The 17,228-nt window shown below is 39.2% G+C and overlaps 1 protein-coding gene across 4 annotated transcripts in view; it reads left to right on the forward strand.

Moving 5' to 3' along the window:
• The first annotated feature begins 10,681 nt into the window (after positions 1–10,681).
• Positions 10,682–17,228, forward strand: part of ZCCHC2 (zinc finger CCHC-type containing 2) — a 40,210-nt gene continuing 33,663 nt past the window's right edge. The window contains exons 1-3 of one of the 4 annotated variants that reach the window (XM_006087166.2): positions 10,893–11,000; positions 13,466–13,542; positions 16,392–16,463. Coding sequence is in view for 3 of the 4 variants with exons in the window: in XM_014454431.2 (XP_014309917.1) it covers positions 10,959–11,000; positions 16,392–16,463 (114 nt within the window). In the remaining variant the exon portion in view is untranslated. Of the gene's footprint in view, positions 11,001–13,465; positions 13,543–16,391; positions 16,464–17,228 lie in introns of all 4 variants that reach the window. The other 3 variants (XM_014454431.2, XM_014454432.2, XM_014454433.2) reach the window with 3 other exon arrangements.

The following is a 17,228-nucleotide window of genomic DNA, read 5'->3' on the forward strand; positions in this document are numbered from 1 at the left end:
GGGGCCCCCGAATTTCATTTCCTTTCCCCCCCCCCCCCCCCCCGCCCTCACAGGCACCCGCCATAGCAGAATACTCTAGAAGTCTCTTCCGTAACGGAATCGCCACGGAAAACGTGGTGCACTCAGCCCGAGTCCCCTCTCGGATGAAGGGTCTCTGGACATTTTTGGCTTTGAGCATCTCTCGGGCCCTAGATGCCGGGAAAAACGAAGCGCTATAGGAGCCGGTGTGCGACCGCAGCCTGGCCGTGGGCAGTGCCTTTCCTTTCTCGTCGGGCGCTCTGCTTGCACGTTTTAAAGCCCTGCCGTCCCCCTTGGCCAAGTGTCCTGAGATGCGCTCCCGGCGTGCTGCCCTGCCTTGCCACACAGGGGCTCTTTTTCAGTGTGTGCCTGACTTACAAGGGGGTTCCAAGGGGCTTATGGCTCGTGTTCAAATAACTTGATTTCCGAGTTATTTGGACGAAATCTGAAGTGGAGATCTGCGAATTGACTCAAACTAGTTAAGGAGTAGCGCTAGTTAAGGAGTAGCGCTCCTTGTCTGCGTAGGGAAAGCTCTCCTAAGGTGAGCTGGTTAGACTTTTATCTCTGGCATAACCTGCTTTCCAAAAAGGGCTTGAGTCGTGTCTCCAGGTTTGGGTCTGGGAATATTTGTTGGGCCTTTACTGTAGGCATAAGTGTTGTTTTCTAAAAAGTTATTAAACACCGGATGAGTCACTTGTGGCAAACATTAAGGAAGATGAAATTTTTATAGAGCTATGAAAGTAATTTAATGATAATATAGACCCCATATAAAGTTCTTGAGCATGACAATTTAGTGGAGGAGAGGGGAGGCGGTTTCAGTTAGAGTAAAAACTATGTACAATAAGAGTTTGTTTTCGTGGTTCACAATTACTTAAAAAGTATTAAATTGGACGCCTTACTTTTCAACCTAGGCGGTTTCCAGGCTGGTACACTGGAAAGGGCGTTTTGCTTTTGCCCTCCCCTGCCCCTTGCTTGAAAGTTAATTTAACTCGTATATCTGAATTGGGGGGCTGAAGATATTTAGTGCTAATCTAAGCTGAGCCTCTCCTTTTAAAAAGGAGGCTACTGTGAGGTAACTAACTCAATTTTAGGATACAATATCAAACTCAGATGTAATGTCTAATTTTTTTGTTTGAAATTTTATCTTCAAATGTTTATTTACTGGTAGCATGCAGCTGTGTATACTGGTGGTAAAAACTCAATTCGTAAGCTACTCACAATAATTCAGAAGAGTTCCATATGCACTGCCATTAAATTTAGAAAAGAAAGCCTGCACTCAGGAGCAATACTTTTATTTTTAAAAAATTTCTTGGTATAGCTTATATTGTAAAGATAACCTTAGATTGTAAGTTTAATGAAAATGCTAGGATGGAAACCGTTTATATCATTCCTTTCATATCATTACAACTAATCTATTTGAGATTTAACTGCTGGGAGGTTTTTTTCCTTTAAATTTTGCTTGTCATGCAAGTGTTGGAAGGCGACTAGACAAGAAGGAGATGCGTGCACACCAGAGTAATGCGATTTTTATCTTGACTGCAGTGTGTGCCTTTCCTGGCATCCAGTGAGTGCCGGGAGGAGTGGAGAAAGTGAGGCTGGGCATGCTGCCATTCATTTCAGCACTTGGTTCCCTGTCAGGCAGTGCCCAGTGCTGTGGCCATGAGCTGAAGTGGGGGAACAAATCATAGGGGATACAGCCTACAGGTGACGCTGAAGGCTATTTCTAGACACTAGTGGTGTGTGCTACTTTTCTCTCCAGTAGTTGCTGGCAGTCGTTAAATTGTTACGACCTCGCATTTTCTGCTGCTAGCGTGGACTCCGAGGCCCCCAGCTGTGGCATGCTCTGGCCTTGAAGACATTTCCGCTTTTGTTGCTTGCAAGCTGTCACTCCAAAGCTGCTGATGGGGGTGGATTGCTTTCAATCCCCTTTTCCTGTAGTCCACCCCAGCTACTCCGCGACCTTCTGCCGATGCTCCCGGGGAGGAGTGCTCACCTTGGGGTGTGCAGAGAAGCTCCCGAGTCTCGCTTGTCCTTCGTGCGTCAGCGCAGCGGCTCGGCGTAGATCCCCGCGGTCTGGCGCGGCCGCGGAACCGCCCCGGGCGATGGGGGCCTGTCCCGCGGGGCGCCCCCGCCCCCGCCCAGCAAGATGGCGGCCGCGCGCCGCCCACGTGACTGTCGTGCCGGCCCCGCCCCCTGGGGGCGGGCTGAGGGTGCGGCTCGCTCCGGGGTGTTCTCTCTGCTGGGCTGGGCCGGGCCGGGCCTGAATGCTGAGCCCAGGGAGAACCACTTGGGTGGTGGTGTCCGGGAACTAGGGAAGTTCCTGAGGCAGCCTTTTATTGTCCCGGAAGTAACCTTTTAGGCACACGTTTGTAACTTTTTAATTGCGTAGGAATCATTCTATTTCTTACTGTCTCAGTATCCTCCATACTAAGTGGATAAAGTAGAACTCATCTTTAAGGTTTTGTGTGGGTTTTTTTTGTATTAGAGTAAGAGTGGGCTAGCCCAGAATAGCGTTCCTGGCTCTTTCAAGATTTGTATTCAGTGCCTAGTATGCAGTAGTCTCTCTTTAAAAGAAATCTTGTTAAACATGTTTACAGGTTGAACAGGTGTTTTATTTTATTTTGAATGCTCTATTAATTATATGCTTTCAAGTTGACCAGGCTCAGCAACTGTTTATGACATACCATGGTTAGGATGTTAATGGCTGAGGTGATAAGTCCACAAACTTAACCACTAGACTAGAGGATACTTACCAGGTCATTTTAGAAAAATGGAGGAAGATTACACAAGTATATTTCTAACAGTAACATTGCTAGAGTTTTCCTGTGTGATTTGGGTGATTTTAGAGTAAATGTTATATTGGATTGTAATTAAGTGTTGGCATTGCTTTTTGGAGACTTGTGTATAAAGCTCATGTTCTTCATAACTGTAGTGGACTCCCAGTCACTTGCATAAAAATAGGTCACTGGGCAGTGGTGAAAATACTCGTTAACTGTGTACGAGGAAATTTGGGTGATTGATCTAGTTACAGATTGCATACATAGCATAACTGAAAAGACTTGGTTTTAAAAATGGGTCCCAAACTATAAATGATAATGTTAGCAGTAGTAAAAAAATAATAATAATAAAACTTGCATAAATATTTTGAAAGGTTATCGTTTTGGTTTTTTTTCATTGAAAAGAGAAAAGACAGCCAAGTTTTCTCTCTCTGAATGCCTAAAGACACTCTTAATTGTTCACAAAAATGAATATTATAATTGTGGAGACTTAACTCCTATTTAGCAACACAAAGTTGAAAAAAAGGTTAGTGGTTAGTATCATTGGTATGGCTATGTTTCTCTGGAGATTGTGTTTTCAGTGTCCTCAAAACTTAGTTGCTTGGCAAGTAATACTAATGTTTGAATTAAAGGTAGAAACTGATAGATCATCCTGTGTCTTAGTGTTATTTGAATTCGCAAAACATATTTGAACTCACAGAAATTAAGTGGCCATGGGACCTTCACTTAAAGAAATCAATGGAGTTACTAAAAAAGAAAACTACAAAATTGTTACTTCCTCAGCATAGATTAAGTTAATTAGCTATTTGTACTTGACAGAGCAAGTACCTCAACTCATTTTCATAATACAGATTATGTATTGGTAATGTTGGGGCCCAAAAAAGAAAAATTTCAAAGACTTTTAACATAAATGCCCTACTCTAAGATAACTTGAGTGTATCTTGGCAACCAGAACCCTCATGAAACAGATCACTGACTTAAAAAGAGGGGAGAGGTTAGTGGTTAGGTTTTCAGTTGTTACTGTATCAGGCACTGAAAAGATGCTTCCTAAAAATGATTTTTAAAAAGAACAATTCTAAAGCTCACAGGTAATAAATGCCATTAATTTTTTGGCCACTGCTGGGATATTTTACAGTGAAGAGTCTCACTGGGGCATTGAGAAGGCTTTCCTCCTACAAAAGGGATAATAGTGCTTACATTAGGATTGTTGGGATTAAATGAACAAGTACCTGTAGAATAATGCCTGGCTCAGGATCTTCAATAAATGTTAGCAATCATAGGTCAAAGTTAAGCCTTGTTTGTAAGGTGATAGAAGAGTGGGTACAGCATCTCACAGATTGAGAGTGGGATCAGAGCTAGGTAGTCATGTCTTTTATGAGAAATTTTAGGTTGATTTGGCTGCAGCAAAGAATAAAAGCACTTAAGTTATAACTGCCTTTTGGAAAAGGCTTTTAGAATATCAGAGTTAAATAGTGATTATATTAGTAACAAATGGGAGCTATTGGGTATCCTCCCCCAGTTACTTATGTTTTCTCTGCAATGGTTTTCTCAGGTAAAGAGAACTAGGGGGAGTCACATTTATACCTCAGTAGGAGAAGAGGGTTGTGGAGATGGACAGGAAGCTAGTTCTTTTTATGAAATTAACCAGTGTAATAGAGATATTTTTAAAACTACCTTTGTTATATTTTGTGGGGGGCGGGGACAGGCCTTGAGTGATAGCCATGTTTAGTAGATCACTAGATTCAGAGGCTTAAATTCTCCCACTAGCTCTTTGATATTAACCAGAGCACTTAGATCCCTGTGAGGTCATCTTAACTGTAAAATGGGGATAAGAACTGCCTTTTGAGGTTGGCATGATTGAATTAATGAGATAAGGTGCAAAATAATTCACATACTATCAGGAGTACAAGTTCTCTGTTGAGAATGATGCTCAATGCATTTTTCTTTTCCACTAAAATGTAGTCATCCAAATTGTTATATCAGTTGTCTTCAGGAATGATTGTGTGTTTTTTTTCCACTCAATAAAAGTCCATATGGTGTAGTATTTTCTATATTGTTCTCTGTTACTATAACTCGAAATTGATTGGTGTTCAGGAAGGATGGGTAATTGAAAAGGTAGTATTTGAGACACATTTATTGGGGACAGTTATTTTTGTTAATACACTGCAAAGATCTGGTATGCTACAGATAAAAGAAGCTCAAAGGAAAAGGAAAAACAAAACGTCCCAGCATTTCTCTGAGTCACAATTCATTAAAATACATATTCTCCCCATACTGGATTTATGAATGGGAATGGAGAAAATACATGGTTTTAATTTGAATTATCATTAACTACTATGCAACTAATTTACTTAGATTTGTATTCACTTTTCACATTTAGCTAGAAAATGATTCTATAAATTAAAGCTATTTTGCAGTTTTTTTAAGTTACATAATTTTTTGTTAGTTTATAGCACAGACTAGAACCCATGGATAATTAAGGAACATTTTGTATCTTGTTTTATAAATGCTACTAGAGACCCGGTGCACGACATTCATGCACTGGAGGGGGGGGGGGGAGGGTCCCTCATCCCAGCCTGCGCCTGCCCTCTTGCATTCCGGGACCCCTCGCTCCTTACTGCCTGCCTATTTGCTGCTCCTTAGCGCTGCTGCGGAGGCGGGAGAGGCTCCTGCCACCGCCACTGCACTCACAAGCCATGAGCCCGGCTTCTGGCTAAGTGGTGCTCCCCCTGCGGAAGTGCACTGACCACCAGGGGGCAGCTCCTGCATTGAGCGTCTACCCCCTGGTGGTCAGTGTGCATCATAGCAACCAGTCATCTGCTGTTCAGTCTATTTGCATATTAGCCTTTTATTATATAGGATGTAGATGGCTGATATTTAAGCTTATTTAATATTTTTGTCCTTTCTAGAGAAATACTGAGCCAGTATTTTTTTTTTCAAAGAGAAGTAAAAGGCCTGCACTCCCTTCAAAGCAGATGAGCTTCACTTTTACATTTTTCATTATGGAGGACTGTGTCTGATAGCACTCCTTTTACTCGTAGAGAATGCCTTGTCACAAAAGCCTCTTTCACCCAGTCTATGTAAACAGTCACTCTAGAAGGGAAGTGCCTAATCGGGTGTTTATGTTACAGGTGGCAGAGCTGCTGGGTATGCAGTAGTCCATTTCCTTCTGTTCTTCCTATGCTGCAGGGAACATTTGGTCTTTAATTCCTTTCTAAATGTCTTAGAGCATTAGAAGGGTTTTATGTTTATTCAAAAAATAATTTATTTGAGGTCAGATTAGATTTTTAAAAAGTCACTTTGGCAAGTTTAGTCTTTCCAAGTTTCAGTATAAAATAGGGATATCATCACCATTTATTGTATATATAACTGCTGTGAAGATGAACATGTATATGAAAATGCTTGTTAAACAAGATATATACTCACACATACATATGTATCAATCTATATGTCGATTGTCATAGAATGACTACAGCACAATTTGGTTGCTGTGGAAGAACAGAAATATAGAAGTTTGAAGAGAATAATAGGGGTTGGGTTCAGAGGGCTTTGAAGGTCAGATGAAAGGGATAAGTTTCCAGCAGGTTGCAGTGGGAGTCAGTACAAATTTGTATGTGTGTCTGCTTGCCTGTGGTATGTCTGCCTGAAATGGCCACTGTCACTTTAAACTTAATGTGTATGAAAAGAATGCATCATTGATTAAAAAAAAAAAAAACACCTTCCAAAGTCATCCAGTTTTCTCAATACTACCATTATACTTCTAGACACTCTCTGATTTGCTTGATAACCTAAATCCTGGCTCCCCTCATATCCTGAATCCACCATTTCCTCATCCTTGCCGACACCATTCCCTTTTGGGACTTTATGCCTAGACTTTTATAGTTACCTGACTGGTTCCCATCTGTTATCTATTGCATATTGCTGCCAGATACATCATACTAAAGCAATATTACCACATTTTCTTGCAGTGATGTCTGGAGCTTGGCCACTGATAAGTCTTTGAACTCAAAATCTCTTTCTTCCACAATTTCTTCATACATCTTACCTTCCATTCAAGGCTGGCTCATCTCAAGCCATCACCTTTCTTGCATAATGGTAGAACAGGAGGTTAGTAAAGAAACACAGGTGCTGGTGCTAAAGAGGGGGGACCCCAGCTTTGGTCTAGGTAGGAAACAATTACTACTCCCTCTCTGCATTCTAGATCTTTGTAGTTTTGTGGTCCAGTGATGTGTATTTTTCACCATTCCACCTGTCAACTACAGATGGTGCTGTTCAGGTTGAAATAGAAACAGCAAGGCCAGTTCTTAGGTAAAAGCTGCCACCCTTCTCTTTTATTCTCTACTCCCCTCTTCCTTCTAGGCTTCCTTATCAGCATTCTTTTGCCAGATCTTCTCTAATTGTGCATCCTACAAGTTCTCTCTAGAAAAGGCAATGACATCGACAAATGTTAATATTTTTATTTGTAATAAATTCAGAGTTCCCAAAATACATAGAAAGTTATAGTGATGAGTTTCCCTCCTCCATATTGTTCCACCCATTTGGTTCCAGTCCACCCCACACACATATACACAGATAACCATTGTTCACAAATGTCATGTTAACAGCTTGCATAGCTGCTATTGCAGTGGGCTGTGGTAGAGGAGAGTATACACAGATTCAGTAAATCATCTGGCCCTTCACCCCACATTCATTTAGCCAGGCTTTAAAGAGAATTCTGCCACATTGGCCTTGTTAAATCACCTTATCCCCGCATTTCTGGTTAAACTAAATAAGTTACGTAGGAAGAGCTTCCACAATCATAGAATCCATATCATGCTCTTTCTGAGCTATTGATTCATTGGTACCCCTTCCCTCAACCTTTGTGTTAGTTTAATTGTTTGAGCGTAACTTTAGTATATTTACCAGCCATGTTTCTCCTCACACAAGAACTTGCCTTTCATCAGATGCTATAGGTGATTTAAGGCATTACTTTGAGTTGGGTTGAGTTGTGCTATTTCATTGAGTGGAGATGAGAAAAAATCTGCCTTCTCTACCACATCCTCTCAATTAAAGAGACAGGCAGTAAGTAATTCTTAAATTCTCCCTAGAGAATTCCCTCTTCTTCCACCAAAAATGGATAAAATTTGACATTTCAGTAATGTTTCTGATGAGTCATTTTCTAACATTCAACACAAGACATTTTAGAATCTTGCTTAAATAATAACATGCTTTGGTTGTAGCCCTTTAAATAAGAGAATTTGAAAGCTATAACTGTATAACCAGTTACCCCAAAATTTAGTGGCTTAGTCCAACAACCTTTTTATTATTTCTCGAAGCTCTATGGGCCAGGAATTTGGATAGGTAACTAAAGGTGAGGTCTGTTTGTCTCTGCTCCAGAATGTTTGGAGACACAACACATCTGGGGACTGGAGGTGCTTTCTCCCTCCCCACTCTCTGTGTGTTCCATTTATAGTTAGACCTTTGTTAGAGTAAAATGTGGCCAATGCAACTGACTTTTGTTCTCAGGGTATGTTTTCAAAGAGTCTTTTTAGGCTGTCCAGCCATTTGACTATTCCACAAACTTTCCCACATTTAAGAAATCTCAAGTGTGTAATTGTGATGGATCTTCATGTGTAAAATATAATCTTAGTAATCTCTGGAATGAACAAGATGTCTAGCTCACTTGTGTTACTTGACATGTGGATTTGAGTTAGCCAGGAGCTCTCAGAGTTTATTAAACCAGGAGGCTTTTTCTTGGTTGCTAAATTGTGTTCTTAAAGTAACTTCAGACTTTAAAAATGTGATTGTGATTATGAAGCAAACCACTTTCTCATGGTTACTTCAATATAATATTTGTGGAGGCAATATTGTGGTAAAATATATATAACAAAATTTTCCATTTTGACCCTTTTAATTGTATAATTTAGTGGCATTAAGTACATTCACATTCATATTGTTGTGCAACCATCACCACTGTTCATCTCCAGAACTTTTCTTTTATCCTAACAGAACCTGTATTTACTCCCCATTTCCCTTTCTCTAGCCCTATTCTACTTTCTCTATGAACTAGGTGCCTTATATAAGTGGAATCATACAATATTTATTCTCTTGTGTCTGGCTTGTTTCACTTAGCATAATGTCCTCAAGGTTGATCCCTGTTGTCGCATCTGTCAGAATTTTATTCCTTTTTAAGGCTAATATTTCATTTGTGTACACACACACACACACACACACACACAACACCATTTTATCTCTTCATCCCTCATTGGATGTTTGAGTTATTTCCACCTTTTGGCTATTGTGAATAATGCTGCTATGAACATTGGAGTACCAGTTATCTGTTCTAGTCTCAGTTCTTCTGAGTATACATCTAGAAGTGGAATTGCTGGATCATATGGTAATTCCATGTTTAATTTTTTTTTTTTGAGGAACTGTTGGACTGTCTTTCATAATGGCCACACTATTTTACATTCCTTACCAGCATTGCACAAGGTTCCAATTTTTCCAAATTCTTGCCAATACTTGTTTTCTGGTTTTTGGATAATAGCCATCCTAATGGGCATGAAGTGCATCTCATTTTGGTTTTGATTTTTTTCATTTTCCTATTGAAAACTATTGGGTTTTATATATTTTGATTTACATTGGAAGGTGTGTGTAATTTTTAATTTATGAACCACACATAAGCATGGTAGAAAAATATTCTATAGGAAATGGCTTACCTCGTCAACTAAACTTCTTCCAGCTAACACAAGTATTTGAGAGGATTACAGTGCTTTATTTGTATTGATTTTTAAAGTACAGTAGTGTTAGGCCAATGTGGTTTTATTACTTTGTAGTAAATGATTATATGGTTTGGGTTGGATATACATTGATTGTGTTATCATTAGAAGAATTCCTGTATCCAACTTTTTAACATCAGTAATGATGGAAAGTGATGAATGCCATCGTGCTAAATGTTTTAGAGGTTGGATGTTGACTTAAGAGGTCTGTGTTCTTCTCATTAAGTGCTTCTTTGTAGACAGTCTTTATTCCTTGGGCTTCTAGAAGAAGACAACTACTGTATAAGGCTGAAGCTTAGCTCCCCAGAGTATCGAATGTGATACTTTATTCCCAGAGAGAGAGCTGTCAACTGGCAGACCAGGATGCATAATGAGACAGCAGAACCAAATATTTTACAATAGGATTTTTAGGAAGTTTCAGCTGTTCTGTTTGCTTCATTTTTTTATACAGTTTTAAAACATGAATGTATATTATTTATTGCAAATTTGTAAAATTGTAGTTGGTTCTTGAATCTGAGGTGATTTTGGTTTGAGTAGTGTTTTAAGATTCTGAACATGAAAAAAAAAAGATTCTGAACATGAAGAGGGGGGTGTGGTATGAATTTTGATAAAGAACCATTTTCTTACTTGGCTTAACCAGTGTGTTATAGTAACAGTCTACACATGACAATGCTGGAGAGCTGTGTGTACACCAGCATGCTCTGTATTCCTTTAAGCAGCAGTTCTCCTAGGAGTAAAACTCACCCCAGTTCACTGATGATTGGCTGAGCAATTAGATTTAGAGCACCTAGTTACCGTGAGGTCGTTTAACATTAGTAATAAACTCACTGTCCATACACATTCTTGTTTAGAAAGATTTGGTTTTTTTAATGATACCTTTTGTAAAACATTTTCCCAACAAAGCATCTTGTTAGATAGTCACTAAACCCAAGTAATGAATAAAAATTGCACAATAATTAATGTAAAAAATACCAATGTCCTTACATAGTGGGGGATTAGCATAAAGGGTACCATCTTTTATTTATGTTGCTTCAATTCTGGTTCACTTTGGTATAGAATTGACATCTTTGGCAATTCTGAATAGTACTATGCAAGAAAAGTGGAACAGTGAGTAATTGATAGAATATTGCTGTTAAATGAAGATAAATATTGATAATTCTTTTCCTTACTCCTGTGACTTTTTGCACCTTTCTGCCTTTACTTTGTAATCACCTATTTGGTCTCTAAAAATTGCTATTAAAAGGGTTGCTACTAAAAGTACAAGATTTTAATCTGGTTTATTTTATAGAATTTACTCTTCTTAGTCAATTAACTTGTGGCCCTTTTTTGATCTAGAATGACTCTGCTCACGGTGATTATGTGCAAACTAAGGAGGCCAGTTTAATAGAACACGCCCCAATACCTCATGACGGACTTACTGTGGCACCTCATAGAACCCAGCGAGAAGGTATGCTGTATTTTTTGCTAACTTAAAGCATCTATAAGTGGAAAGATTACATTGGTTCACTCTAACTCTCTGTCTCCTTTTTGGAGTAGAGAAAGCCTGCTGGTCCTTGGTTTAGTTCAAAAGCCAGTCCTCCTACTTGTTTGAGTCTGCATCTGGGCTATAGCTCCACAGCACTCGGCCCGCCCTTGTAGTCAGTTGTCTTCAATCTGGTTGAATGTCTTTGGAGGGCAAAAACCTTAACATATTCCTGAAGTTTTTATTATAGGGCTATATCTGTAGGATGTGCTCGGTGTCTACTAAAAAAAAGTAATTTTATAGAAGATCACTGTAAGAGAGAAGAAATTTCTTACAAGTCCATTCATCCTGCAGTAATGCAGTTTTCAAGAGAGCTGGAGATGGGGGAATGAAAAGACTTTGCCATGTGCAAAGAAGTGAGTTTAGACATGCTCTTAACATTTGGGGAGTCCATTACATGTGTTGAGGGAAACAGTGAAATGGAAAATGTAGACAGCTACCCGGCAGCCTTGGAAGAGTGAAGGATGGGTGAGAATTCACGCTAGTTATCACAGCTTTGAATTGACATTATTTTATCTCTTTTTAGTCCAAATAATAATCCTTTTGGTGTAATACATTTTTCCTTACAGAGGAAAAATAGGTAGAAATGTTTAATGTATAAAAAGTTTACATTTCTAATCAAGAATATCGAATTGCTTGAGTCATAGACTCTTCCACCAAGCACACCGATCATGGGAATCACCTAAAGGGAGTTTGGTTTTACAGTGAAGGTCCTTAAAAAAAAAAAAAAAGAAAATTGAAAAGATTACATCAAAATGCTAACAGTTAAGGTGGTACTAGAGATAATTTCTTGTATTCTTAATTTTTATTAATCCTCACCTGAGGATATTTTTTTCCATTGATTTTCAAAGAGAGGGGAGGGGGTGGAATGGAGAGGGGGGAGGGGGGAGAGAGAGAGAGAGAGAGAGAGAGAGAGAGAGAGAGAAAGAAAGAAAGAAAGAAAGGAAGAAAGAAAGAAAGAAAGAAAGAAAGAAAGAAAGAAAGAAAGAAAGAAACATACATCTATGTGAGAGAGACACATCAATTGGTTCCCTCCCGCACACTCCCAAACTAGAGCTGGGGATCTGACTTGCAACCCAGGTGTGTGCCCTTGACTGGGAATCGAACCCAAGACCTTTAGGTGTGTGGACCAGTACTCTATCTACTGAGCCACACCTGCCAGGGCTGTATAGTTAATATTTAAACAAATGTTTATAATCCATGCTTTTTAGTTTTAATGTATGAAGCTTGGAGGAGGATCTCACATTATTGGCCATTCCTCACCACATACTCTTTTGTTCTCTCGTCCTGATTCTGATAGATCACGGCAGGTTTAACTTGAAATCAAGGCTGAAGACCTACCTGTGTTCCGTAATGCCCTAGCCGTCCCCTATCCATAGCCCACCGGTTTGCAGAAGTAGAGCTGCTTTATATATCTGAACACAGATTAGTTCAGATGGCTTTTATTTAGTAGCATCATTCTTTACATAATTTAATAGAAAAGCTTTTGAAAGCAGCAGACCCTCCGTTTCCACTTTGGCCTTTGTTTTTGTTTTTTGCAGGAGTTCTGAGAAGTTACAGGCTTCTCACCTGGCTTTTGAGATTTTCTTTTGTCTCCATCCTCAACATTTTTCACCCACTAAGGGGAAATTGGCCCAGAAGCAGGCCACCAAACACTATATATTTGGAAACTTGTCACAAAATTCTGGCAATGAGATCTCCTTAGTTTATTATGAATGTCTGCTTACCGGCAAATTTCTGTGTCTATGTTTTCTGCTTTCTCATTGCCCACCTTCCGTGATCTATAACAACCTTAATTCTTCCTATACACTTTTGTTACTTTGTATATTCTGCTTCATCTGATTTAACTTCTTCCTCTAAGCCTTAGTGAATCTTTCCCTTCTCTTCTCCATCTCCTGTCCCCTGGATCCAGCAGTGACCACACTAGTCTGTTGAGTCACTTTCCTAATTTCTTCGCTAAGACCTTTATCATCTTCATTACTACCAGCCTCATTATTGTTTAAGTACGTTTTCTTTTGGATGAATCTAAAGTGCTGTTTTTGTAGTAATCGGAATAACAAACAGTTTTGATGATTATCACCTTGAAAAATAATCTTCACTGATGGCACCTTTTATTTTTTATCTTTTTTATCTTTGGTGCTTAGCAGAGTGCTTAAAGCTGCTTAGACATTCAGCATGCTGAATGGATATAGGAAAAAATTACTTCATGGATGGATGGCACATTGCTATGCTTCTGGGTGTTTTTTTGTTTTGTTTTTGCTTAATCATGATTTAAGAGCAGTAATTAAGATGAAGATAAATAGCTTAATTGTGTAGCATTTATCACATTTGGTAATTGAAATGTGTGTCTAGTCTCTGTAGAACAAGTCAGCATGTTTTCTTTCTTTCAGCTGTACACATTGAGAAGATAATCTTGAAAGGAGTCCAGAGAAAAAGGGCTGACAAATATTGGGAGTACACCTTTGAAGTAAGCTACTCTCACCCACAAAAAAAAAATGCCTCATTTTATGTTAAATAATCTTTTGGAAAGAATGAACATTGATCTTTGGAAAAACTTCTGGCAGGTTTGCTAACTTAGAAAAGTTAAACAAATGTATACCTTTGTCTAAATTAAGGGGATGTACTGCTTTCAGTGTGTTCTGCATGGTTTGCCAAGTTTTTAAAAATTGTACCACCACATGAAAATTACTCTGACAATAATTATCAGAGTTTAGATTAAAGATATAAGATACATCTTTTAAAAGTAAAAATAAGCATTTTCACGAGTATTTTCAAAATCAGAATCATAAGCCTTGTCTTTTCCTGGCATTGTTTTCCTTGATATTTTTCTCCTCTTTTTCTTTCTCCAGGATGGTTTTATTCTCTGGCCTTTGTGGCCGTCTTCTTATCGCTCCCCTTGCTCTCCTGTCCTTCTGTCCTTCAAACAGCTCTAATTAACCTCAGAGCACAGCTCTGTTAGGCCCAGGTCTCCTTTGCCTGTTCACTGTCACGTGGGTTCCTTGTCCACATCTCCTTATTCCTCCCTGCTTGGGCTTCCCTGTCTAGCCCTCTTTCCTAAGGCTGTACACGCCTTGAACCAAATGGAAAGACGCCACGTTTCTGTGCTTCCTACTTCAATTCCTCCCCAAAGGTATTGCTTGCCAAACGTTAGCTGTACCTTTCTCATGAAGCCGCTTCTGATCCTCCAACAGAATGTTTTTTCATTCATCCAAGGTACATTGCCATCACAGGTTCTTACATTTGGGTTTGTGTTTTTTCTTTCTATTTGGTTATTATCTCATGGAGAGTAGGAATCTTCATCTGCTGCCATCCCACCATATCTAACTTGCTTAGGACATTTGTTCAAAGAATTTCGGAATCCTGGCTTCTGCTTTGTGGGAGAAATATCCTCAATTTGAAAATTTCAAGTCCTTATCTCCACTTTTCACTTGACAGTTTTGTAATACTTGGCATAAGCTGATCTTTGCTGTCTTCGTTCCATTTCACCAGCTTTCCTCTGTTGCTGGAGCTCTAAGATTGCTCCTTCTTTAAGGTCTGTGTCCCCTTGCTCTGGAATGATGTACCCTCAGACCGTGGCACAGCTGATGTCCCTTCAACACACAGACTGGCTCAGACGTCCCCTCCTCTGAGGTCTTTCTTGGCGCAATATGATGGGCTTCTCCCTGCTCCTGCACCACACCATACTAATTTTCTTTGGAGCAATGACCACTGATGGGAATCCTTATATAGCCATTTGTTTCATTTGTCTCCTACACTAGACTCGGACCTCAGCCAGCAGCGACTTCGGCTGTCTTGTCCATTCCTGTATCCCTTTCACTGAAACAGTGACTGACACAGTAGCTGCTCAACAGACATTTGAATAACTAAAAATCAGCTAAAAGATCTGTCAGTTAATAAGGATATTTGCTTTGGGGGTTGCTAGATAAAACTTTGTGTAGTAGGTCTTTGAATAACTACATTATTTCATTAATATTAATAAGATGCTCTGGGAACTTAACTATTCTTTATATCAGCCTATGGTAAAATTGGTCTTACCATACATTGTTTTATTTAAGTCACAGAACCTATTGTTGACGTTAAGTGAGGACATACATTTTTAAGTGTCTGATTAATTATGATACAACTAGAGGCCTGGTGCACAAATTCGTGCACCAGTGGGGTCCCTTGGCCTGGCCTGTGGGATTGGGCCGACACCAGCTCTCTGACATCTCCTGAGGAGTCCTGGATTGCGAGAGGGTGCAGGCCAGGCCGAAGGACACCACCAGTACATGATCAGGGCCAGGGAGGGATGTGGGAGGTTGACCAGCCGGGGAGGGGCCACAGGAGGGCTCCAGGGCATGTCCAGCCCATCTTGCTCAGTCCTGATCGGCCGGACACCAGCAGCAAGCTAACCTACCGGTCAGAGCATCTGCCCCCTGGTGATCAATGCACATCATAGCGACTGGTCGACCGGTGGACTGTCTGCCCCCTGGTGGTCAGTGCACGTCATAGGGAGCGGTTGAGCAGCCTTAAGCATATCTTTAGTATATTACACTTTGGTTGAACAGATGGACACTTAGCATATTAGGCTATTATATAGGATTAATTGAGAAGCCTTAGATATTAGCATCTTTCAAGTATTAACTCAAATAATTGTAAAGTAGAAATTATTAGTGGGCCACCATTAGATCCACTGAATTAAAGGTATTCAAGAGGTACGGCAGCATAATAGATTTCACTTCTGACTCTTTGGTTACTTAGGGTCAAATCTAAGTAAGTCAGCCTTTTGGAGTTTTAGTTTCTCCATCTTTAAATTGGTCATACTTGTCCCATCCACCTTAATAAGATTTTACAGAATTGAGATAAAGTTGAAATCTCTTCATGGTATTATCAAAGTGGGCTAGTGAGCCCTGGTTTTTTTCTCATAAGATATTTCATAAGTTTCAGGAGGTAAAATTTTTCTCGTTCTTGGGGCATAGAGCTGTACTCTCAAAGCATTATGTTAGAGTTCTGCAACTTCACTAAAGGAATGTAAGATGGTCCACTTTCTGAAAAGTTACCAAAATATGGTCACATATTTTTAAAGACAGCTTTTTAAAAAAAATCATGTGATTTGAAATGAGTTACTAAAATTTTTTTGAGTAGAACATGTCAGTGTGCTGTTAATTTTAATAATTTTGAAGAAATGATGACAATGCCAGATTAACTTTATATTTCTAATTGTTAATCTTAATAAAATGTAAGTAAGGCTCTTTGCTTTACACATGGCTTTTTTTCCAGTTGTTTCTCTGCCTAAGAAATAACCATATAATATGTTTGTGTTTTGTTTTTAATCAGGTAAATTGGTCTGATCTTTCAGTCACAACAGTAACAAAAACCCACCAAGAACTACAGGATTTTCTACTGAAGGTAAAAGTATAGATTTTGTTCTTAAAATGATTTTTACATAATATACAAAATCCAAAAACCCTTACATCAAAATTAATTTCTGGAAAATTAAAATACATATATACAGGTTGGAGAACTCTCTATGAACATTAGCTGTAGAAAACGTCATGTTATTCTAAACATAAGTTTTCTTACTTTATATTACGAATATAAGGAAATGAAGGATTTTCAACATTTTTTAAAAATGGAACCTTATTCCTACTTCCTTGCCGAGATGTATAATGTTGGTGGCTGGAGTACATCCTATGAAAGAGTGTGTCTACAAAATAAGATGAGGTTTGTTTGCATTTGGTAGTGGATCTCAGACCTAACAGCTCTTCAGCTCCCTCTGTGGACTCCTTAAATATATCTCCATTTGTTGCTTCTTTGAGTTCCAAGTCCCCCTCCACTCCCACAATGATAGATTCTCCAAAGCACTGAGAATAAGGTATATTGGGAACATCTTATAGACTTGCTTAGGTGAAAGGGATCTTAGATCATTTTGTTCAAACTCTTGTCTATTTCTTTTATACTAATTCTATTTTATTGAAAAGCGTGTGGGTAGAGATAAATACTAAAATAAGGGAAGATGTTTAAATGGATAACCAATAAATTATTGTTTCTCAATAAGCAAATGTTTTAAAATTTATAGTTAACCTATTATAATAAAAGAGTAATATGCTAATTAGACCAGACGTCCTTCTGGATGACCTTCTGGACGAAGCTGGGGCTGCGAGGGAAGCCGGT

The sequence above is a fragment of the Myotis lucifugus genome, unplaced genomic scaffold (genome assembly GCF_000147115.1).
Source record: "Myotis lucifugus unplaced genomic scaffold, Myoluc2.0 scaffold_36, whole genome shotgun sequence".
NCBI lineage: Eukaryota > Metazoa > Chordata > Mammalia > Chiroptera > Vespertilionidae > Myotis > Myotis lucifugus.